The sequence below is a fragment of the Lampetra fluviatilis genome, chromosome 11 (assembly GCF_964198595.1).
Source record: "Lampetra fluviatilis chromosome 11, kcLamFluv1.1, whole genome shotgun sequence".
Classification (NCBI taxonomy): Eukaryota; Metazoa; Chordata; class Hyperoartia; order Petromyzontiformes; family Petromyzontidae; genus Lampetra; species Lampetra fluviatilis.
The window spans coordinates 8,245,647-8,271,987 of record NC_136285.1 but is presented as its reverse complement, the minus strand read 5'-3'; the positions used below and the strand labels follow the sequence as shown (position 1 = coordinate 8,271,987).

The 26,341-nt window shown below is 44.2% G+C and overlaps 1 protein-coding gene across 1 annotated transcript in view; it reads left to right on the top strand.

Annotated features, from left to right (window-relative positions):
• The first annotated feature begins 2,725 nt into the window (after nucleotides 1-2,725).
• Nucleotides 2,726-26,341, top strand: part of LOC144934768 (ephrin type-A receptor 4-like) — a 43,606-nt gene continuing 19,990 nt past the window's right edge. The window contains exons 1-5 of the mRNA XM_078860897.1: nucleotides 2,726-3,231; nucleotides 7,586-7,650; nucleotides 8,455-9,118; nucleotides 14,569-14,724; nucleotides 16,635-17,033. Coding sequence (XP_078717023.1) covers nucleotides 3,141-3,231; nucleotides 7,586-7,650; nucleotides 8,455-9,118; nucleotides 14,569-14,724; nucleotides 16,635-17,033 — 1,375 coding nt within the window. The 5' untranslated portion in view covers nucleotides 2,726-3,140. The remainder of the gene's footprint in view (nucleotides 3,232-7,585; nucleotides 7,651-8,454; nucleotides 9,119-14,568; nucleotides 14,725-16,634; nucleotides 17,034-26,341) is intronic.

Genomic DNA, 26,341 nt, shown 5'->3' with positions numbered 1-26,341 from the left:
TGTCGTTTATTGCATGTTGATTAAATATTCTTGTATTTTCCCATTCCTGAAAATACAGAACATTAGGAAAACATCATAATCTCCGAATGTTGTTATATATGTATGATTGTAAGCATATGTTTTCCCCTTTCTGGCAATAAAACAGGTGTTAAGATGTTTAAACACCAAACTGAAACCTGTTGCAAGCAATTATGTCTGCACTAACCACATATACTTTTGTCGAACATGCAAACAAAAAAGCACGCTGTGGTAGTATATGAATTGTCTTTGAAACTGATTGGTCCACACCAGAGACAGCTTTCTTTAGAGCCGAATCTCAAACAGTGTGAGACCTCACCAGAGGACACCAAAAGGCGAACAGCACCAAGACAATGCCACTCTCAGGGCATTGAGAGCTCGGGACCTCCCTTTCCTGTATCAAAATATGAGAATAGGTTTTCCCATTTCTGTCAATAAAACGTAAATGCATATACTACCACAGTATATTGTTGTTTGCATGTTCACCACAAGTATATGTGGTTAATGCAGACATGATTCCTTGCAAAAGGGTTCAGTTTGGTGTTTTAATATCTTAAGAGTTGTTTTATAGCCAGAAAGGGGAAAACCTATTATATTTTGATACTGGCTAGAGAGGTCAAATGATTAAAATGTCTGCTGTGCCTCGCTCGAGTCTTTTTGCCAAATGTCAGATGATTCACGAACTGAACATTTCAATGTATCTATTAGACGCCTTGAAATATCACGAATTATCAATGTTATAATTATGATCCTGCGTAGTCTATTACTCCGCTACATTTCCGTAAATGACTACCTAAAGCATTTTCTTAAAAAATACCATGTAAAGATTCAAGTCAGATTTGGTTTAAATGTGTATGTATAAGTCACAGTGTTTTATGTCACCACATTCCAAACGTGGCCAATAAGCCAAATCGTGATGCTCAACTCAACAAGCAGCGCTTTGTCTAGCGAGAGATGAAATATTTTCCGTCGTCCGTTCGGACTGTGTCAGCCAACTTTAAAAATTAACAGGATACTGACACAAAAGCTTTGTTATAGATCCGTTTTGCAGTCCATGCATTTAAAAATAAAATAACATCAAACTACAGCTCTAGTGGACTGTATATAGTGAGCTATGCTTTATTTTGTTGTATATATGCCAATAATTATTTTGTAAGTTGTCTAACCCCAAAACACAGGGAAAACTCAATTCACAATAGATAATCCCATAGCGTGTTGCAGACATTTACTGACCTCGAATGCACACACAATGCACAACATGTAATAGGGGATGCGGTTTTAGGATAATATACCGAGTAATCCACTGCAGAGGGCTCCGATTGTTGTCGAAACAAGGAAGGGAAGGGCAGTTAAGACTTGCGGATCTGCAATGCAGCACTCTGGACTTCCACACATTATTATTACACGCACATGCGTACGTACAGGGGATACAACTAAAATAATACAGTGTACACACCTACAATTCACATTACAGCACGTGCAACACAGTGTACTAGACTGCCCACTCATAACTGTATAATTAATATGAGGAACGTTCATAGCAGTGTTCCCATTCTCCCAGTGTAAAGCAGTGGTCATTTCTGCAATTAATCTTGAGTCATCATTGGTGTATAATACATAACTAAACTGCAGTATTATTTACACTATGAGACCTCCTTTACCAGTGGCAAAATATAGTAATAGGTTTTTACCCTTTCAACTGGTACAAAAACTGACACCTTTTAGACAAGGCATCATGTTTGCAATAACCACAACACAAGCAGTCAAAATGCAAACAAAAAGAAACAACTCTGATGATGATAATGATATGCACTGTCCTTGAAGTTGATCGGTCCACACCCGAGACAGCTTTTCTTAGAGCCTAGTCTCCATTGGTGTTGGACCAGATGACGCCAAAAGGCGTACAACTCAAAAACAGCGCACTATCAGAGTATTGAGAGCTCGGGGTAAGCATTTACACTATGAGACCTCCTTTACCAGTGGCAAAATATAGTAATAGGTTTTTACCCTTTCAACTGTAGTATTATTTGTTACGAAAAAACTATTTTAATTTGACCAGGTAAGGCCCATTGAGCAATATAACTTTTTTTTGCATAAGCAACTTGGCTGCAAATGATAGCTCAACATAGTGGCTTATCGTGTGGTAATGTAGAGCAGCCAAATACTGGTTGGCAACCTCTGGCTCCGGAGATGCATGCGGCTCTTGAAATGTTGAGTTTTTTTCCGAATAAGAAAAATATGGCTCTTTTTGTCCATGGAAGTCCAGTTGACCATGACAGTCCAGTTGACCATGGAAATCCAGTTGACCATGGGAGTCCAGTTCACTATGGGAGTTCATTTAACCATGGAAATCCAGTTGGCCATGGGAGTTCAGTTGACCATGGGAGTCCAGTTGACCATGGCAGTCCGAGACGTTATTTCTTTATTAAGCACCACCGTCTCCTATTCATATGCATTGCGGCTCTTGAAATACAGTATTGAGGGTTTTTTTTACTTATTAAAAAAAATGTTTTTTGTTGAGTTGCCGACCTCTGGTCTAGGCTAATATGGGGGGGGGGTCTTTTATCTTTGCCTGTGGGTCCAGACTCAGATGGGTGGAGGGGGGACGGGGGCTAACTGGGAGTGTCTTTGCCCATATTTGGAACGTCCGCCCCCAATGGGAGTGAAACGCCCCCGTCATTCCATTCATTCATTCAGTCACTGGCGAGTCGTGACGCCGTGGGTTAAACCCTCGCTCGCTCAAGAAGGCAGCAGCGCCAGTGCGCGGCTCGGCTTCCTCGCCAAGCAAGCTCGCTCACACGAGAAGACACCACCTCCACCGCCACCACCACCACACTTCCACTTGTCCGACCACCAAGAACCACCGCCAATAAGAAGTCAGCACAGACGAACCACCCCATCACCACCACCATTGTCACCGTCACTCGAAGATCCCCCACTGTGGTCTCTCGTGTTGAGAAGGGTCCCCATCCTAACTTCAGACCGATTGATTGACTGGGGGAGTTCCCCGGCGAGAGTCAATCAGACAAGTCTCGATTTAAGTGTCCGAGCAGTCGCGTGACAGAGCCAGGAGGGATTCTCAGCGCTGTCGGAAGTTAAATCCCAAGCCTCCTCCAGCAAAGATGATGCGTTCTTCCTTCATCACGCATTCCTTCTCCTTCGCTGTTGTAATTCTCGCCGGCCCTTGCTGCTACGCATACCCTCCGAACGAAGGTACGTGTTTGATGGCGCATCACTCCGTCACCATCATCACGATCACTGCTACTGCCCTCACAGTCGTCATCATCGTCTGTCATCGGAACATCATCGCCTGCGCTTTAAACATTGCAGTACTCGCAACTGTTGACTCTCTCACACGAAATGCGCAATCATTATTGGAGCAATGTCAGCGGTTTGTGAAGCTACTTGCTGGATTAAAGTCTTCGCACGCGCGGTTGATCACGGGGGAGCTTGTGTGATCATACTTCACCACGCTGGTCACTATCTTGTTAATGAAGTTGGGGTGTTGGAGGGGCTAGGACCTGGTGATCCAACTCTGGCAGGACGAGTTCATAGCGCATTGCGCCAACGTTCCATCCAGGCTTGGTTTTTTTGGGGGGGGTATCAATACAATGCTATACGCTGTAAATATACAAAAATTTTACCAGTACACTCATGCTTAATTGAATGCGCTTTCGCCAAGTAAACACATATTCATGTACAAAGTGCAACAATAGAGCTCCAGCGGTTAAGAGTTTCATTATAATTGACAGCGGGATGTTAGTCACATTTGCCCCAATGGATGATGCGATCTCAGCAGCTGAATGTCACGTGCTACATTAATTTGCTACCTGAACATCGTTAGAAATGTACCCTATTGCACAGGTTGTAATCTGCATAGCTGTATTCCCTGATGTCCAACCTACCGCATTGTGTCAAGCCTTGCGTGTGTTCAACTTCATTCGCACCGTACGTGGCCAACCGTGCGAATCGGTGGTGTTGGGGGGGGTACAGAAAACTAAACACAAAGCATTGTCAGTGGTATCTGGTTAAACTGATACAATTTTCTAACTCTGCTTCCGTGATTGTTATCTGTTTAAGCCAGGCAGGTGATGCGTATGCACGATGCGTCGTTTTCTGTTCGAGTGTATTCAATCTTGACTTAAAGCTTTCGTGACTGCAGGAATTCATATTCTTTGGGTCTTTCGGTAACGTCACGTGGATGGTTCATAGAAAATTTGTAAAAAAACTACGACGTTTCGATCACAACACAAGCGATCGTCACAAGGAGGAGCTTTTTGTTATTTTCTTTGAACCATCTTCGTGACTTTACCCAAATACCCAAAGAATATGCATGTGCATTGTAGATAAATGCCGTCCTTTGATGCCATTGTGTTCATCCTACCTGCAATTGTGACCCCACAAAAATAATCATAACCTGTTAACGTCATATATTACACATCATTTTATTGATGTACACACACTCTCACCACGGCAATCTATTTTTACTCATTTTACTTGCAGTATACTACTTATTCTGAGGGCTTATTAAACGCAGTACACTCACACGCGTCGGATATGTAGCGGTGAAACGGGTCTGCGTGCAGCTGACCTGCTAGGTGGGTTGTTGCGTGCCATCATCCAGCAGTGGATTGGACATGGCTGATGGCGAATCGTAAACGCACGTGGACACGGTCTCCTCCTCCGGAGGCCGTTAGCAAGGACGAACAATCGACGCTTGCGGGCGCGTGAGAATGTGAGAGATTTCGCGTTATAATTTAAGCTGCAATGAAATTCGGGCGCATGGCCATCCGTGGCTCTTTGGCGCAATCCAGGTGAAGAGGTTATTTTTCTTCACGTGATTATCGCAAATAATGGCTTTTTTCAAAGGCTTACGTTATCGTGATATGCAGTAGTTTAAATTGGCACGAACGTACACTTAACAATTTTAACCTACATCGATACTTAACTTTTTTGTTCCACTTGCTTTTTATTGAGCAGCCAGGGTATTCGGTATTGTAAACTTGAAAATAAATCTGCGTAATGTGTCTTTGAAATGCCAAGTATAGATGCATTGTACAAGGGAGTCCAGATGAAGTTGCTCCCCCGTTTCATTCCCTGAAGCTTCATGTTTTTCTATACCAATGGGTGTGAAAACAGAAATCAATGAGCAAAGGAAAAAAACATGTTAGGTATCAACGAATTGGGAGTCACAAAACATCTGGACCATCCTGTACTTTAAATGTTTCTTTTAGATTCGTGGTGGAAATTATTTATTCATTTTTTTCCCCTGTAAATAACGTCAATCCTCTGCTGGATGAATACCCGGCTCAGCACATTGTGTCAGTCATAGGGGTTGTTTGCCGACCATACTTCACCATGCGGGTTGGTGAAGGTGCGTGGAGGGAGTGGGGGAGGGGAAGGCGAAGACCTGAATCACGTATCACTCGCCACTGGTGTTAGCCGTGACCGAGGATCTAGCTTCTAACAACCTCGGGTCGCTGTGGATCAGAGCCCAGTACGCTAACCACTGCACCATTGCTCACCCGCCACTCCACAGTGTCGTGTGCTTGTAGCACGTGACTCGTGTTAAATGATTGCATGGTATGCCACAAATAGTAACGTGCGCATATTGAGGTTTTGTGTTGTGATCTGGGGATGAAAGCCACATCGGGATCTGGTGTCGAGTGCCCGTTGAGACTTGTCAAGCGAGTGAGTCAGTGAAGGGAGAAAACCGTCCATCAAAGACCCAATGCAGAATTTATACCCTTTGCAAATTTAGCTCGTGCCTGTTTCGCTTTCCCGGATCACACTTACTCAAATGAAGTGCCATTCATTGATGCTCTAATCGTACCTCGAGAGGCACTGGTGTGATGTTGAAACCGTCTTTATCTGGCCCCTTATCTCACTCCCTCTTTCTTATTTTTTACTTTGCCCTGCCATTTGCTCATTAGATCTTTTAAAGTATGCCAGAAATATAAATGGAACTCGGATCATCAACTGGAAAATGTAATTACCACCTACAATATAGAGCTGACTTTCGTGAAATTAATTGGTATTGTTCATTACAGTAAATACTGCAGATGAGTGCATTTAAAAATGTGGACAATACTATTTTGTGATTTTCAATCATGTATGTATATATGGAAGCCGCTGTAAAATGCATTTCAACAAAATAATTGTGGAATTTTTCACTCATGATTCTGAGAATAAGTTGCTGTAAAAACTAAATTACACATTGAGAGAGACCCTGAGTGAAATAGAAAGCCACCGAGTTTCTCCATATTACTGTTTTTATTATTATTAATATAATAAATGCTGTATAAAGTATTAAACTAAGGCTCTGATGTAAAGTCATTCTATATATCGCGTGGATAGTTTACCCCTGGAAACTGGAATGGAAACTCGCCTGTTAAATTTTATTATTCCGTGCGCTTTTGTGACCTTTAATTCCAGCGAACTTTGCTCTTAATTGGTTAAGGCCAGCAACTAACTTTGCATTCCTTAGCTTCATTACAAAATCAAAGGCTCTAATAACAATTGTATGCTGTGTAGTGTTACATAACGGTTACATTTATAACAAAAAAAAGGGTTTAATATATTTTCATAGAGTACAATGGTAACAGTTAATTTTGCATGCATTGGTTATTGATCTGTCAAACGGTTTGTGTAATTTTATTTTGCTGCTTTGGCATTATTATAAACGACGGAGACAATCCCATGGTGGTCTAAGGTAAATAAAGACAGGGAGCTCAGTGCTTGCTCGAGGCAGGGCAAAATGCAGCTTTTTCAGAATTCATTTCAAGAAAACCGAGACGCAAATAGTCAGATGGAGGACTGTACATAGTGTTCCAGATGTCTTGTGACCCGCATTTAATCCTCTAAAACGTAATAATATTGGAAACCATTGGGTGTGAAAATAGAAATGAATAAGCAAAGGTAAAACAATGTTAGGGATCAATTCATTGGGGGTGGGGGGCACAAGACATCTGGACCATCTTGTAGTTGGAAGCGCAGGCATTTTACGAGGTTTTCCCAACTTGCATGATTCTTTAATCTTTCAAAATCCGATTTTTGTTAATTCCTTTTAATTAATGGGATTTTGTGTGAAATAGTCACCCGGACCAAGAGAGGTCCATACCGATTTTCAAAGGACCGTGCCCTAGAGGATTAGTGCGTTGTTTTAGGATAATCACCACCAATAGCTGTAGGACTGGGCACCTGTAAGGATTAATGAGCACGTGTTGCCTCAATCAACACACCTGACTGATCAATGAACCTGTAATTACCGTGGCGAAGGTGTACACTGAATAATCTTCTGGGGTACCTCCCACTGCAAGGCAGATGCATCATAGCATGTGTAGATTTAACGAGAAAATAATGAAACCACAAACCAGTGTCCAATAACCAGATTTTTCTACTTGCAAATCGCCTTTCAAGTCATGTCCCATGACTTGAAAAAAGCTCATAAAGTGCATTCAAATCTGTCATGGCACGCATCTCCTTTTCAAATAAATGAACAAACGGTATGTAATGTGCGTCTGTGCGCCTGTGTGTGCATGTTTCGAATTGTTCTGCATTTTCACAGTGAACTTGCTGGATACAACAAAAAATTTCGGACAACTCGGATGGGAAGCAACGCCCACCACTGGGGTGAGTGCAGTCGTGCGGGGCGGATGGGGAACCCAGAGGGAGGAAGGAAGAGGGACGCGAACTCATTTGAGCAGGATGTTTTCAATTCCTCATTGGAGGTAGCAAAATGAGTGGGAGAGCTGGGAGCAGTCGACGGTTAGTGGCGATGCAAATTTACAGATCAGTTTTGTAACCAACGATTCAAATAATGCATTCGGTTTCGTGGAAAGGTTTCGCTTATGTATTCACGATAGGCGGTTATCAGCAAATCTGTCGAGCTTATAAAATGACTACTGTACAAACTTGCAGAGGGCATAATCTTGGCAGGAAAAGCACTGTATTGTTTCCTGACCAGAGAGAATTTGTTGGGCTGTTGGGGGAATTTTCAGGAACTAGCAGTTAGTTTTTTTTAGGACGTCTTTTGTTTAGGATTACGAACAATAAAACAGGAAGAAAGGTTTACTTAAATACCGTTCACTGAGGATATAGGGGTGGGGTGTAGGTTTGTTTCACATTCATTCAACGTTGATTCATCAGACTATTGTATGCTGCTGGTATAATGACCCAAATTAGAAAATGTCTTTCAAATGCGACATTCCAGAATTCCAGCGAGAGCAATTCCTTCCTCTTGGTACAAGCATCAGAGTAAGGAACTTGCTATGTTGGAAATTCAACTTGGCCAAATTTTAAAAATACACAATGGGACATTTTATAACGTGCGACATATTAAAAACAGTGCAATTCATATAAACGAATGGGATTGCATATTGCATAAACAGTTGGATTGACATTGCGAACTTTGTTTAAATGTATTTTATTCAACAGTGGGAAGAGATGGCCATCCAGATCAACCAAACGGCGCTGATTCAAGCCTACCAGGTGTGCAACGTGGTGAAGCCCAACCAGAACAACTGGCTGCGGACGCGCTGGATCGCTCGCGAACGGGCCCAGCGCGTCTACGTGGAGATCAAGTTCACGCTGCGCGACTGCGGCAGCATGGCCGGCGTCGCCTCCACCTGCAAGGAGACCTTCAACCTCTTCTACTACGAGGCCGACTCCGGCTCGAGCGCCAACCTGGACGAGAGCCTCTTCGCCAAGGTGGGCACCATCGCGGCCGACAGCAACTTCGACAACGTGGACGTCAAGGACCGTGTGCTCAAGCTCAACACGGAGGTGCGGGAGCTGCCGCCCCTCTCCTGGCCCGGCTTCTACCTGGCCTTCCAGGACGTGGGCGCGTGCGTGGCGCTCGTGTCGGCGCGCGTCTACTACAAGAAGTGCCCGGCGGTGGTGCGTGACCTCGCCCGCTTCCCCGACACGGTGGCGAACGCGCTGTCGTCGCCGCTCGTCGAGGTGCGCGGCTCGTGCGTGCCCAACGCCGTGGCCGCGGCCGACCCCAGGATGCACTGCAGCACGGACGGCGAGTGGCTCGTGCCCATCGGGCTGTGCGTGTGCCACGCCGGCTACGAGGCTGCGGGCAGCCAGTGCCGAGGTGAGCTGCTTTGGAGGAGAAAAAGCAATTTTGAAATTCCAATCGTGTCGGTGCAAACCCCTTTGATGGCTTTGTGCTTCCGTGAACTGGGTGTGTTTTCTCGAGTGTCCACAGGGCGTAAACCAATTTTGATGGGTGGAATAGCTGTGTGCCAGAGAAACATTGAGTGTTCAATGTAAGTGAGATTCTTTCCATGTGGTGGCGTGTTTTAGTCCTGCGATGCTGCTGTGTAACCTGTAATGACAGTGTTACAGTAAGCATGATTCATGCATGCATTGAAATTCCCCACGATGAAGTTAAAAATGCTTAAGGTGAGTGACAGTTGGGAGTCAAAGACTTGACTCTGAGCTGATATATTATAGGAGTCAAGAAAACCTCAGGAATGACGGTCGTGGGATTATTAATTTTAAGAATTACCTTTGCTCGGGGCAGCGTGCCGCTGGGAGGAGTTATTAGATTGGTTAACCTCACACAAGCCAGCTTTGACAGAATGTGGTTGGACACTCAATGATAGGGGACAGTCACTTGTAAAATGGCAAAACACATACTTTCTCTTGGAATGTAGTATTTCCTAAGGGGCAGCTTAAAACGGTTTCATTTTTTTTATTAACTTCCACTTTTCTTTGCATAACGAATTTGAGTGTATGAACTTCTGCGACATACAAAAGCTGCCAAAGTTAACACATACTCTGCGCATACGATATACGCAGCACTCATTGCTGACGTTGGGCGCTGGTAAAGTGCAATAAGACATTGTGCAGATGGCAAATCAAGACGTGACATATCTAAGGCCTTTCTGGATAACACATTGTTAGCCTGTACGGTACTGCAGTTTTCCCTCCATTGAAAAGAAACATGTTCGTAAAAAAGTGTAGTTTAAAAAAATCCTATGAATCATATCTATGAGAATAAAGTAGTAATGTAATCTGGCATTGTGTAGCATAGAAGTGACCTTTTGATAGTTATTTTATTTGAATCTGTGAGATTAAATAGAGCCCTTTGATAAAAAAAGAATGAAAATGGGAATTTTTTTTCAAGGTCATAGTGTTCCCTTTCAAAAAATATGTTTACAGTTTTGTGTTATCGTCAGTAGGAAATATTTACCAATTTCAACTTACAGTGCTGTGTTGAGATGATTGTCCTGACGGTCACAATCTGTATTCATAGAGTTTTAGGACTTAAAACACTCAAGTTTATTGTTGGTATGTATTATCAGGAAATGCAACAGACATGCTTCATGTTTTGCAAACCAAGGCATCACTTGTCGTTGTAAGCTCTATATCTTTGCTGCCCCGATAATGAAAACTATTGATTTATTTGTTTGAAAAATAGAAATCAACAACCTTTGCCATATATTTATGAAAAGAGAATATGTATTCAAATTATAGGGATTATTTCGCAATTGCAAACCAAGAAGAAATATGTGGCCCTTTCAGTATAATGTTCAAAGCACGTCACATTCATTACAGACGGTTGAGGTTTTCAGGAGCGGCCATCCTTTCAACATGACGTAACCTCTGGTGGTCCTGAGCAAACATTGGCCTGAGCAAACATGCCTCGCCTCAAGAACGAAAAGAGTGGGTGTGAAAATCATGTACTCAAGCCGAGCAAAGCTCACATACAAACCAAGGAAATAGTTTCGGAGACTTCCTTCCACACCATGTTTTCTCAACCTTGGGCAGAAGGCGTGCATTTTCCAATCAAGTTCACAGACAAACGTATCACATGTCCACACATTAACAAATAAGGCTGTGAAAATGAACGCATCCGTCAGCCAGTATCTTAGCTGTCTTGATAACCTCGGTATGAGACATAAGACGGGCAGGTTCAAGCAACTAAGCATACACTCCTTCATCTTGCGCCTTTCCTTGGAGGAAACATATAATTTGTCCCAGGGATGTATGGACCTGGCTCCCGCAGGTGTAGCGTCTGCATGTAAGATTCCAAAAATAATATTTAAAAAAATCCACTGCTGCATCTGAATTAATTTGGGAATACTTTGTTGCAATCATAAATGGTTAAAAATGCTATACTACTGCAATGCAATAAATACTGTGTAGCTAAATTAACACCTTCACTTTGAAGATGTAACCTAAGTTTATATTTCTTATACGAATGTGCACAACATTTATTCTGGTCCAGTATTTCATATAGGCCCTTTTTCTACTGTAATCTGTGGCTTTGAGAGTATTGTATTGTACTTGATGCGGTCAAATAATTCCCCTAAGGTGGGTATGTGTTATCCAGTGTAGCGAATGTCAAGCCATAAGGAGGCATACATTGTACGTACCAAAATCACGTGCAAGACAATCAGTATTGAATCTGCGATTATTTTCACAGCAGAGCCTCACTAAATGTGAGGTTTACCAGCGTAGTTTTACCGTGCACTGTACTCTTCGATCAAGAGCAAGATGTTGAGATTGCGGATGACAATTCTTATTCAGAGATGTCAAAAGGGCAGTAGTAATGTCTCGTGGACAATGAGAGCGCACTCCATTGTGAATACAACATCGGCTCCGGGCAATGTTGTTCTCAATGCGACTCCATGCGATGCCCCAGAAGATTGCTGTGTTCACACAATATCTGAGGCCAAACGGATCCCAGAGCTGCTCCCCTTTAAAACATCCCAACGAAGGCTTTGGTAGAGTCACTGTGCCCTTTAGGCAGTGGCAACACTTGGAGGTTTTGGGGGGGGGGGGCACTGAAACCCACAAATTTTACAAGAGATCCCCTTTCTCAGTTGGTTTGGGTGGGCACTGATTGCTTGGGTAAGAATAACATTAATTGGTTCTCGTACAACCTGTTTCATTTTATACCAAAAATATAGGTGTTCCAATCATTGTAAAAGACTATCTTAAATTTAATCTAGTGGCATACAAATGCCTTGACACGTCAACGTGTTGTTCGTATGACTAAATAGTCTTGATTACTGTAATACATACATCATTAAATAATGCACAATGATGTGAACCTGGCAACCGGATTTCAGTTCCCTGCCATGGCTAACATCATTGTCGAGTGATATCTGATCTCGTCCTGGGCACCCTAAGTCACCAACCAGTCCTGCTCAAGTTGTGGTGAATTTTAGTCGTACAGTCCTCATTGACTGATGGTGGCATGGCAAAGCCTTCACCCTCCAGAGCATTGGATTGACACGTGGCTATAAACTCGTGTTTAATATTTACAGAACTAGTGTAGGGTACCAGTGATCATGAGAGCTGTTCAATGAGACCGGTTAAAGGTTTGAAATGCAAGCACGCCTACAGGTGTGTTCAAGGTTCACGTGCCGTAGCAAAGCAGTATAATGAAGGAAGTGGTCACGGAACAGCCCTGTGCACTCGGCTTTTCAGAATGACTTGGCATCTCCGAGCATCCTTGAAAGGATGGGGCATCAAAAGAAAGACTTCGAGTCGAGAAAAGCTCATTATGTGTCAAGGTGGTTAGTAACGCACCCTCGGCGCTTGAGAAAACAAAACGAGGAATTTCTCCACCCTCTCCCAAAGTTAATCGCCGTGCACTAAAGCTCCGGGAATTAGCAGATGTCGTGGTTTTTTGAGCGAAATCCTTTTTTTGTCTTCGTCCTCCTTCGTCGTATACCTCGAGTGCACTTGCCGAGCTGCGTTTGTTGAATGTCTATAACGCGGGACATTCCACAGCGCCACGCCAGCGCGCCCCGCTTGAGTTCCTGCTACAGTGATCACGGAGCTGTCTCGTCTGGGGCTGCAGGGACTTGAAATGTGCCAGCGATTACAAAACCTTTCCGGATCCCGGTCACATTTTCCTGCTATGCTACATAAACCCCCCCCCCCCCCAGTGTTTCCACCGAACCTGATTTACCAACATTGAGGTTTTCCCAATGAAAAAGAGGGATCAGCGTGCAGGTTATGGTTTGTATTCTACCAGGACGGCACATTTAATGTGTTCTTCAGTCTTTTTTATTTTTTCCCCAACAAGATTTTGCCAACAAGTAATATATATATATATTTTTAAAAATCAATTGGCAAAACTACGTGTTGTTATTGCATTTTAAGTTATTAATGCCTTCTTGGTGAAGTTAATATATTGAAGTGTGCAAGTTCTGTTATATTGGGTAGACTGAAAAAATGTGTTTACAGCATTTAGTCAATGCTCATTGCATGCGTGTTGGTTGCAATGAATCACTGTCATGAATGGAACTAAATTTTACTCTACGCGTGGATGCTGCCTTGGTGTGATGGTTAGCGCACTGGACATAGATCCCGTGGTGCAGCAGTAGAAACAATGGTCAGATTTATTAAATCCCCCAGGCAGGATTTCTTGGTTAACACCACATTCAATCAATCTGCAGGTCATGTGCAGTGGGTAACGTGTGGCTACTTCCACCAATTTCAAGACGTCTGGTCAGCGTGGAAGAGTAGACCAAGTTCTCTCTGTGACTCCCTCTAGTGGAGGCCCTTCCGTTAGTAGTCCCGTCAGCAAGTAATTGCAGCGCTGCACCTTTACCTAGTCCGTGAACTGCACGTTAAAATGGAAACAAATCAAGGTGTCTTCCTGCCCAATGACCAGTGGTGCTCATTCTTTTTCCGGCTCCTACCCTCGAGTGGAAATTTCTTGTTTCCACATGACAGGCAGCAAAACAGAAATGTGTGCTCGTGATTTTTTGAAGCTTTTAAATCGCATATTTACAATTGGTGGAATGTTGAGTGCATCATACACATGTGGTAATTACAACGAAACGTATAACTTAGTAAGTCCCACTAGACATGCTGAGATCTTCCTCTGCGTTGCTGCCACCGCACACGCATGTCTCTCCAGTACCGGGCGCATGATGATGATGACGATGGTTACGACGATGATGATGTGTAGCCCTGGTGAGGTCATCCACGATGCACGGCTTGCTTGAGGAGCTGACGGATTAAGAGGTTCCCCTCGGTCTGCGTCTCACCGTGGTCCAGTGCGTCAGGGTCGTTAGAGCAGCCCTACATGCTGAGATGCAATTACCGCAGTAAAATGACTGTCATCGTATTTTAACCGTGGGCATACTCTGCTACGAGTCCATGCCAAACTGATATTTTAATCTCATACGCTGTTGCTTAACTCCTCTCCAGAGTGCTTTCGGGTTGTGGCCCACGTATTGGTCGGCACGATGCCCGACATTTCGCACAGCTCTTTGAGCTTCAAGCAATGCAGCAGTACGACACAAAGGCACACCGCAGAGCCATAGAGCGCAGCTGTGGAAATCTATGCTGCTGTATGTTTCATTATTTAGTGTGAAGTTAACGTGTTTTTTTTCTTTCTCAATTATATTCTCGAATATTTTTCCGTCCTTTAATTAAAGGAGCACAGAAGTGCCTCGCTTGGAGCATTGCGAGTGGCTAGCGTATTAGTGTTGCGTTCGAGTGGCGAGCGTATTAGCGTTGTGTTCGAGTGGCTCATGTATTAGCGTTGCGTGGTGTGCCGTGTGCCTGCAGCCTGCGGACTCGGCTACTACAAGAACACGACGGGAGGGCAGCCGTGCGACCTGTGTCCCCCAGAGAGCTTCACCACTCGACTCGCATCCACGCACTGCGGGTGCAAAGCGGGATACTACAGGGCAGAAGCTGACCCTGTCAGCTCCCCGTGCACACGTAAGTGACACCGTCGGCCCAACTACACTGTCCAGCCAATCTCTCTGCCCCCTCTATCTGCCGTGAAGACTCGCCGTTGTCCATAACTTCAGCCTACTGAGTACCCTTACGGTAATTTCATCAACGATGATGGATCCACTGCTGGATGAAGGTCTCCATAAGCCATCGCTCGTGGTTCTGCGTTGTAACAATCCAACAGCATGAACTAGTGGGTTGTTACGCTCGCACGTCAGCTGATTTCACCGCTCCATGTCCACTTTCCCACGAGCAGCTTCCACTCTCCATCATTATTCTTCGCCGCCCATCATTGTCCCATTTAACCACGTGACTGCCCAACCCCACTCACTTTTTTTTACTGGTATAAAGCAGCGTCAATGGTGAATGGTGGTGACTTGCGTTATATTCACGCTTACCCAGCTGTGTCAAGACATAGACTTAAAAAAATATCTATACGATTGGAAATGCGTGTAAAAGTATTTTTTATATGAGTGAGACCCTGATGAGATGAATTGAGTCTCGTGGGAGATGTGCTTGCATCATGGCAGTTCGACATTTTTCACAGTTTTACTGCGGCACTAGCATGCAGTGGGATAATGTCGGGAGTGATGTCAGGGGGTCTTTAGTATCAACCTGTATAGCTCTGACACTATGGAAGTTCCCCCAACAGAATGTGACAAGCGGCTGTATGAATCGACCCCATCCACATTCTATGTAAACTGGCTCAACAAATGCCACCTCAACTGCCCAACCCCCTAATATGCAGTGCTTTGGCATTATTTTGTGTTTAAATGTTAAACAAATATTTGATAACGCCTTTGTGAAAAGAACCCAATGTATACGGATGGTAAAAAAAAGCAACAGACACACAAAGTGAACACGCATAACTGTGAATGCGTTTCGCAAGTTTCAATGTTGAAGTCCCATTGCTAAGGGAGTCGTGGTAATTGCACAATGCTCAATGAAAGGCGACTGTGTCGACTTTGCTCTGAGGTTCACAATACCGTAAAGACATAAAAAAAACACGATGGGAACAGCTGATACTGATGCGTTTAAAGGGACGTTAAAACCAGTGCAAATAGACACTTGTACTTTACAGGGCACTGCTGAGAGCGGCTGTTGGCACACATCCTCATAGAGAAGGACTCTCTAAACTTTTATTAAAGTCAAAAAATAGCTGTGTTCTCGTTTGGGTTGCTTGTGGCGTGGCGATACAACGGCGTGTCCATTGAGGATTTTCTAGGTACACAAGACATGGCTGTTATCCTACTCCAGTGTGTCAGTCGTGCATCAAGCCACTGCTGAATGATTGCCCTTAAGAAAAGTAGGGGAATGTAAATGTCCCTATGTACACATGTACAAGATAATACACATAATATCCTTTATTTATCCATAAAAGCATCAGTGTGTTTTAAGACAGTTTTTGCATGAGACTCCTAATTTGGACTTTTGGCAAATTCCATTAAAAAGTGCTTTGGCAGAGTAAATGGAGAAAACTTACACATACGAGGGCATAGTGTATGTACGTATGTATGTATGTTGAACTTCTTTCGGACCGTACGAAGCCAACCGTGCTAATCGGAGGTGCCAACCATGCTAATAACAGTTCACAGCTCTGCATGGATAGATTCAAGGACCCACTACTTCGATGCTATCTCCTGGCCACTGTGCAGCCTCAGTAGACCCCAGCGTTCCCATAGAGTCACTCACCCCACACCTACGATTAGCGCGGTTGGCTACATACAGTGTGAAAGAACTTCAACATACATAGTGAAGTATGGTCAAACAATCCCCAAAAATAAAACAGCATGCGAACGCCTTCGTCCGACAATTTCTTGATTCAGCGCTGCCCGTTGTTGCTGTTGTTATTTTATATTATTAACGTGAGTGTAACGATTTGCTCTTGACACAAGGCCCCCCGTCGGCGGCGCGCAACGTGATCTCGAGCGTGAACGAGACGTCGGTGATCCTGGAGTGGAGCCCTCCCCTGGACAGCGGGGGCCGCGGCGACGTGAGCTACCGCCTCGTGTGCCAGACGTGCGGCGGGGGCAGGGACGCCGCCGCCGCGACGGCGTCAACGACAGCGGCGGCGGCGACGACAGGGGCGGCTGCTGCGTCGCCGTGTGCTCCGTGCGGGGACAGCGTGCGCTTCCTGCCACGGCGCGAGGGCCTCGCGGTGCCCGGCGTCACCATCGCGCACCTGCTGGCGCACACCAACTACACCTTCCGCATCGAGGCGCTCAACGGGGTCTCGCGGCTCAGCCCCGCGCCGCCCAAGGCCGTGTCCGTGTCGCTCACCACCAACCAGGCCGGTGAGGATCACCGCGTCCGTGCCGTCATAGGTGTACGACGCCGTGCATATGTCACTGGTATTCTTTGCTCGGTGTCACAATGTGATAGGTTTATATACGTATGTTTCCCGTGACGTATTTAGACACGCTGTTAAACGAAGTCGTATTGTAGTCGTATTTTCAGGACTTTATGAATGTAACGATGCACCCCCACTGCAATTCGGGTGAATTATCTTGATTCAGGGTCAGGAATCGATTACACTTAGGCTTCACTTCACTGTACCGTTTGCATTGTTTTCATCACTCTATTACCATATAATTTTACGTACAATTTTGCACAAATTGAAAATAATTTACTTTTGCTAGCAAGATTCTGTTCATGTATCGGGAGCATAAAGATCTATTTTAGTTAACCAATCGATGCTTCTGTTATATGCCTACAAGCCATATATGGAAGTGTATGCAGACGCTATATAATATGGCAGGTTTGACTTCTTGTGTCATGTTGTATGTGGAAAACAAAACTTGGACCAATTATTTATTTTGCTCTTATGCTTTTTAAAGATCATGCATCGAATATTTCTGATGGCAATAGCCTCTTTGCTAAATTTTTATTCACAAATATTCAATAAGCAAGTGCAGTGCATTTATGTTCACTTGTATGTATGTTGAACTTCGTCCACACCGTAAGTAGCCAAAAGTAATAATCGGACGTGCATTTATGTTACACGTGTATATGAGTTGAGAAGATACTATTCGTATTTGCGTCACAAATGTCTCAATTATAAAAATACCATCTTTTGGCAATCTCAAATTGCACTTTTCAATGTTGTAAACCGCAGTATTTCCCAGTTCTGGCCAACCACACTGAGTGCCTGCTAGCAATTAAATGCACTCTGGGCTTCTTTTTTTCAGCAAATGTGCTGAAGGTGGGGCTGTTTGAGGGGCAATTTAATCGTGATGAACTACTCGCTCAAAACACGTAATTGCACCGTGATCCATCGCCCAGGCTTTACAATGTGAAAATTAGATTTTTCTTCTCGCTTGCTAAGCTGAAAAGTAAAGAAATGTTCGGACCATCCAGTGAGCTTTCTGGGTCTTGTTTGCAGCATTAGCTGTTCGAAGGTGATAATCTTCCGTAGATGGAGTCACACGCCATGAGAAAGTGTCTACGTGCGTACTTGGTATGTGCACGGCATTGCTCTAGCCATTGAAATGATGCTTGCATTGAAACAGGAAGCGGGGCCCTTTATGAATGCACTTGTGCGTGTCTTTCTGGATCTGAGCGCGCCGTGCGAGCGTTGTGTTGATACAAAGTGTAGAATGTTGAGTAGGATGGCCGGACTTTTCTGTTTCGCCTTGCTCCAGCATGTAGCTCGCCATGACCGTGCCTTGTTGGACTCGTGCGATGACTGGAGACTTTGTTAGTGTGCGCCTAAGGCTGTAAATATGCATTCTATTTCAGCCTGGCCATATCTCATACCCACACACAAACCACCTTCGTGTCGGCTACCTCACTGCAGGTATCAATTAAGCGGGGGTGGAGGGGGGAAATGTTTATTCAAGCGAGTGTTGTAAAATGAAATTGCCATGCTGTCAAATACATATTTCAAATATGTCCATTTGGCTTGTATGGTCCATAATTATCTCAATTTTTTTTAGTACCTTCCCATGAGCCTGTATTTCGTTTACGATGTTTTTTCTGGATCTATACCATATCTGGAAATTGAATATGGATGTCACACTGAGCATGGGCCTTTCCGAGGAGTATGGAAACGCTTTTAAACTCTTGAGCAGAGCGGCGCGAGTTGATAATGTGGTCGCCACGACGACGGGTAGCCGACTTTAACGCTGGAATAAATTACGGAACTTGTTATAGACGCGGGGCATTTTTAGTTATTGCTGCAAATTAATTAATAATGGGACACATTGGCTACGGTTTAACGGAGGGTTAATGGGCATTAAGGTTTCATGGTGTGCCTTAGTCTGCTCATGGGGTGTGGGTGATGGGTGAGCAGCTGGTCGAGGTGTGAAGCTAACACGAGTAATGTGCAAGATCCTGCGTTGCCTGCCCTTGTAGAAAGTTAAATCGGTTTTATTTGAGCATAATTTGCTCCACGCAAATTATGCATAGGTTTTTTTTGTTGTATCCAGGATGTCGAGCGTGTGCCGTACAGCGTTTTCCCGTTGCGTGGGCAAACACTGCGATAGTTAAATAAATAAATGCATTTCTGGAAAATATCTTTGAAATGTTTAGGCAAAGCAGACTTACGGAAGGCGCGGGAGGTTGTGGATACACGAGCGGTACCGTAAGACCTGACTTTAAGAGCTAATGCAAATGCCGGGATGAATTTATAAACATTCGAGTTGGTACAGAAAACAAGAGTGCTCTTGTAAGAAGTAAGAGCACACACATGGAAACCATTTTGGCATTGTGTTGCACACTGTTTACACACACATCCATCACGTTTTGGTGAGAAGCCTCATTCACAGGAGTGTTTACAAAATCCTCCCAATGATTGGCACGTCTAACAACAGGAACCTCAACCTTTGTGACGGTGTAAACATGTAAACATCCTTCCCATGCTCTACTTTTAGCATTTACAAGCACCTGCCCGGTGGGCTTCAGAAACGCAAGTGTGGCCACCTTGCAGTAAACAGTGCGTCCATGGAGCAATCAACCGTTAAAACATCATTATAATTCGACAGCAGCTTGATTTGCGTGATTGTGATGTTGTGAGTATGTGAAGGACGAAGCAAATGCCAAAACACCTAACAGCGTGCATTTTCTTCAACAGCTCACAGCAAAATCATTTGAAACAGTAACACATGAGATGCCGGCAAACACCTGGGATTTTATCAGATCTTCATGCGGCGTGTCTCGCCAAAGCCCTGTAAGAAACGTGGCAAAAGTGTGTCACGTGTGTGCACGATAGTGACAGCTCAGTTGCCCTTCCATCATCATTCTTGCGTGTCCTTGGTGTCCAATTTGAGCAACTCAGTCTGCTGCCGGTGATAATGATAGGATTCGATCGCTTATAGGTCACAGACTTGATTTTTTATCAGCCTGTGGTGGTGGTGGCCAGCTCTCTTACCACTAATGCTCACATAGTGATGACAATTCTGTGTATGGACACTACCCCCTCACTTACCCCAAGTCATCGCAATTCACTTGTGTGTCAGCGCTGATGATGATGAACACATGTGACTTTTAGAGGCTATATTCTTAGGTTTTTTCGGTAAAGTCACGTAGGTAAAAAATTTAAATTAATAAAAGTAAAATAAAAATAAAATAAAAATCACGACGTTTCGGAGGCAACACAAGCTTCCGTCTTCAGGTGGAACCGTCACAGCACGATAGCTGTATCAAGTGAGAGACCGTCTTCAGGTGGAACCGTCACAGCACGATAGCTGTATCAAGTGAGAGAAATTCCAAGAAACAGTATTTGTATATATACTGGTTGAGGGTGGGAGGAGCCAAGGTAGGCCCTGAATATTATTTTTGTGAGGTTCGGTGCAGCTGAAGCACGCTGTTAGGAATTTTAGAGGCTACCTGGACCCGTGTGCACTCTGCACGTTTGCAGACAACTGTTCACTCTCCCATATGTGTAGCCCACAACTGTTTTAGGAGTTGAACTGGATTTGCTATAGCAGCATAGGTGGATTTCCAGGTTGTAAGATTTCACTTTGGTGCATGGTAAACGGCTACAAATACATGCACGAACCTTGCTTTCAATCTCTGGCAAGTTTGCGAACCATTTCCTATTTGACACACTCTCCAGGCATGTGTCGGCATACTCTCTGAAGGGTGTGGTTGTCCTTTTTAATATTTGTGAAAGGAATTAAAATCCTCCTCACTCTTGCCCCCCCGGGGTTATGGCTGAATTTCGCAATGTGAGATTCATTGCCAAAAGCCCTGTTGCCTTGCTCTTTTTTATTTGACAGTCTCAAACTTATTCTCCACTTTTAATGGAGAGCAGAGGTCGCAACCGGGCACCCGATACCCGTACCCTACCCGATACCCGGCTACCCGTACCCGGCCGGGTTCCCGGCCGGGTACGGGTACGGGTTGGCCGTGAGTCACTGGTGAGTCACCGTTTGTCACTCATTCCCCAACGTCTTGTCTCTTTTCACAATTCAAGTTCCTAGAATCAACCCACCCATGCCTGCAACATGGCTTCATCCCTGAGATCGCAATGGGGTACCCGATACCCGTACCCTACCCGTACCCGGTCGGGTACGGGTAGCCGGGTATCGGGTAGGGTACGGGTACGGGTACCCGTTTGCGACCCTGGTGCGGCCGGGTACGGGTACTGGTAAGGAATCAAAACTCGTTTGCGACCTCTGATGGAGAGGCAAGTTTGTTGATAGAGCAGCTTAGATGCCTGGACTTAAGAGGCTGATATGTGTGTAATCCAGAACTCTGGAGGCAAGGGTCAGTTGATGACAGAGTTTTCAAACTCCCAAACTGTGAGGTAGCCAGGAGATGGTATTTTGGCAAATGGGTTCTGAATCCATCTGGGCAGGCTTTGGGTGTTATCCACGCATCTGCATGCTTTCCGTCCCATGTGCAAAACAAATGGAATTTGCCAAACTTACCAATTAAAAATCCTCCTGAAAAAATATTTTTCCTGGATGAAGCTAAAAAAAAGGGGATAAGGTATAGGTCGATCAAGATAGTATGGCTTGGATTGGGTTGAAGTAATTAAAGAATATTATTTCATGTCGAATTTGATGAAAGTCTTGGACAGCTCTTCATTGACCAACACAAGGTGTTGCATTCTACTTAGGCGCCTGATTAAGCGGCGCTAGTGAATTGCTACATCTGCTTCTGAAAATGCGACAGAGCGTGTTTATGTTGGCGTAGTGAAGTGTGTGGTGAAATGTGGATCGTAGGAGCCCCCCCCCCTGCATAAGGGTTTGATAATTAAGCTGTGATTATTCCGTGAGGACAATAATTATTTTCTTGGTTCTTTCGGTAAAGTCACGTAGAAGGGAAGTAATAAAACAATAAAAATATAACATAATAAAATAATTATCACGACGTTTCGGCCACAACGCAAGCAGCCGTCCTCAGGTGAAGAACAGGTCTGTTGAAAAGACAGCGTCTGACAGACCTGTTCTTCACCTGAGGACGGCTGCTTGCGTTGTGGCCGAAACGTTGTGAGAATTGTATTTTATTATGTTTTATTTTTATTATTTTATCATTTCCCTTCTACGTGACTTTACCGAAAGAACCGAAAGAACCAAGAAGATGAATCCCTGCAGTCACGAAAGCTTTAAATCGAAAATTTTCTTTCATTCAAACACAAATTTATTTTTCGATTTAAAGCTTTCGTGACTGCAGGGATTCATCTTCTTGGTTCTTTCGGTAAAGTCACGTAGAAGGGAAGTAATAAAACAATAAAAATAAAACATAATAAAATAATTCTCACGACGTTTCGGCCACAACGAGGCGACAGCGTCTTAGGCGCCTGATTAAGCTGTCGCCTCGACAGACCTGGTTTCACCTGAGGACGGCTGCTTGCGTTGTGGCCGAAACGTCGTGAGAATTATTTTATTATGTTTTATTATTTTATTACTTCCCTTCTACGTGACTTTACCGAAAGAACCAAGAAGATGAATTCCTGCAGTCACGAAAGCTTTAAATCGAAATTTAATTATTATTTTATTAGGCTGAGTTCCAGGTCGTGTCTAAAATTTACATCCCTGCGATTGAGCCACTGTTTGTGGAATATAATGTGTTTTGAAAACGTAGAAGTAAACAGCGAAGTTTTGTTTTTGTTTAAAGATGTGTAGTGCATTGTGTGTACATATTCCACAAACATGTACCGTACCTATGAATACGCTGTGGACAGCAGCGGAGAGTGCAGAACGATCCCATGATGTACTTCATTACGCTCACAAGTCTATGCTTCCTGCCTTCACCAACTAGCACTGACCAGCGTGGTGAAGTATGGTCAAATAGCTCCCACCACCCACATGGCGTGGGCAGGCCCTCATCCAACAGTGGATTTACAACAAGGCTGTATACGTACTGTATACAATATAAAGACGCCGTATACAACAGAGTATAGTTTTTGTTTCCCAATGTAAACTTCCTTGTCAAGATGCTGCTTAATATAATCTCCGTGCCCAGGGTGTATTCTGGTTCGTGTTTCATTGCACGTAATAAATGTCATCTGCAGCTTCACTTAACAGGCATTAGACCATGTTGGAACGTACAAAAAAAACCAGATGACTACAATACAATTGTAAATATCCAGAAAACCCGATACCAGTTTCAGACATGTGGCAGTTCGTTTACAAATGCTCGCATATAAATAATCATCTCACATTCTATTTTATGCTTGAAAGGAGTTATGGAGAATGGCCTAGGTTTTTTATCCATCCTTGGCAGCCGGGCGTCTGAAGAAATGATTAAAGAGCTGGCGAACAGGAAACGTGACACCACGCCCCCCCCCATCGTCCACAGCCCCACACCTACCTGATGCCAGCTTGAACGTTTCCCCATCATGCACGACTAAACGTGTGCTTGACGCCCTCTATTAATTCAAAATTGGGGAAGAATGATGGAATCTTAGTTCAGCGGCGTCAGCACTTCTTGGGGGCAGTCATAGCTCTTGTGCAAAAGCATATCTGCAATGAGTGTTTTTTTACGCGTTGAAATAAGTTGTCGAAAAACGCTCCGTGACTAGTCGTGGGTCCCTGTAATCTTGCTGCCTGCAAGGGGTGTGGCATTTAATCGCCATGAATGCGGGAAATGCAATGTTAGCTAAGGGTTTTACGGTGTGCCGAGAGCGAACGCAAGATAGTTGCTGCGCGTGGTTTTATTCAGCGGCATGAAATGTCACGTTAACGCGGCGCGTGCATTGTAAATGTAAAACCTGTTGAAAAAACCACGAGAACAAAGTGACTATGGGCAAGAGCAAGCTCCTTTTGTCGTAAACTTCCATTTCCTCTCGGCGTATATTCGCCTCTCCGCGTACAGGTCAGCCCGCGACTGCTCGCTATGGCTTAGGGATGTGTTCCATATTTTTGGCCTATGTATTGAAACATCGGGCCTTGGATGTAACATTTTTGATAATCCGAATCTCCTTGGTTTTGTTGCGGATTGATCTGAAAGTGCGACATCACCAGAGGGGACGTCGCCATCCGTTCCATCGCGTTTCACGCTTTTCCACCAAAAAGAGAGTGGCGCCACGTGACATTGGGCGACCGTCACTTGTGTTCGCATGAGGACACGTCACATTATTATATAATGTAAAAAGTGATCCCACATTTCGCCGTAAAAGATTGTCTCTAAAAAAATAAGATTTTTATTTTTTTAAATTTTAGGTGTATCTAAAACGCATACTACGCTTCGAAGCAGATAAGCCCAAACCTGCTTCGCTCATAGACGTTCACCCACCCGTGACTTATCACCACCAATTTGGCTCGAGGGGGAATGCAAGACAGGTTGCGGGAGGGCAGAGTCGGGTGTTCATTCACAGGGCGAGGCCGTGGTTTTGGTGCGGTACACTGGTGGGCGTCGCGAGAGAGATGTGTCTTGTCGGGGCCTGTTGTCTGTGCGGTCCTCAGCCTGCAGCTGTCCCCCACTCACGGCCTGTCATAGCTTGTGGAGATTCGAGGTGTCATCACTCAAAAGAGCCACCCTTCCCCCCCCCCCCTCAACTGAGATGACAGCCTCAGTGCAGTTGGTTATGTACGGTGTGAAAGAAGTTCAACATAAATTTCGATTTAAAGCTTTCGTGACTGCAGGGATTCATCTTCTTGGTTCTTTCGGTAAAGTCATGTAGAAGGGATTTAAAGGAATTTGGGCCTTCTACGTGACTTTACCGAAAGAACCAAGAGGAAGTTCAACATACATACAGCCAAAGCAAATCCCGCGCAGATCCGCACTTCCTATATTTCGCGAGACGGCCCCTGTCAGCGGCTTGATTGTTTGAAGGTGCAAATCCTTTATATGCCGGACTGCATATATATACTCTGTCGTCTTGTATATGTGCCAGTCATTGTTCTTCCGTATGGGAGCATCTTAACTTAGCAGGTGTACAATAAAAAAATATTGTTATTGCTACTACTATATATGGATTTTCTATTTACTTAATAATTGTAGGGAATAATGTGTTTTATTTGGCACCATTACATAGGGATTTAACATATCCAACCTTAGAAAAGCTCATCATGGGGATTTGTTCGTCACCTTGAATACTTGTAACACGTGAGTGTAATTATACTGCAGCACTACTGGGTTAAGGTGGGATTTTGATTTTTTTTGTCTACAAATGCACATGAAGATAACAATCACCACTCTATTCAAATTCATATTCTGTGCGTATGCTATTTTTGCGAGTGTTTTTTTTTTTTGGCAAGATTGGCATTGTACCAGGTGAGAATACGCCGTAAGAAATTACTTAATTTAGGCTGAGCCAACCCAAGGGAGGCCCCAGGCTAGGTGCAGATTCCAATTGCCACTTGTAGCCTAGGTCACTAGAATTGTGGTAACAAAGCACTCTGCATGCGTACAAAAGGCAAATATACCCCTGTATAGACTCAATCGAAGGGAAAAAACGACCAGGACGGCCAAAAACGACATGGCTCAGTAACATCAAAACATGGCTACAATTAACAACAGCACAAACTCTACACGCCGTGCTAGACCGGGACCAATATCATCGTGAAGTCGCACACGCCGTTAGGCAGCACTAAAGAAGAAGATAGACTCAAACTGCAGACTGTAAGAGAAAATACTGTTAGTGAGCACCTATTAAGGTCAGTATGACCCAAGAGGGGGTGGCACCATGCCTGTCCACTTTTGTCTCCCAAGTGCTCCTATTTACAAACATATGCATAGGACCAGGTGCTAGTAAAAGGCTGATTTGACCTCGAGGGGAGACCCACGATGAGTCGTCTGGCTGGGAATGAAATCTAGGTTGCTGCGATTTTAACAAAGAGAATGCACGCACACATGCAGTATATTAAGTGGATGTGAAATAAATGTTAAACATGCAATGTGTTTGAGATGCTGTAAACGTTAGCTTTAGTGTTGCAATACAAAGCTATCTCTATATTCAGTGTGATTTTTCTTCTTAAGTTTATCGTGGTCTTTTTGTGTAATTACACGTTGTGCATGAACAGATTGTTCGAATGAAATAGCTTTTCGAGAACGGGAAATTCGTTGTTGATAAGGAGCTTGGTTTGACGGAAATGATGTTGATTTTGATGGCCATAAATGTTGGCCTGTGACAACAGGGGAGAGTGGCATGCAATATTAACTGCCATGGCAACCTGGACGTGTCAAACGACACACTAATGATAAAATCACC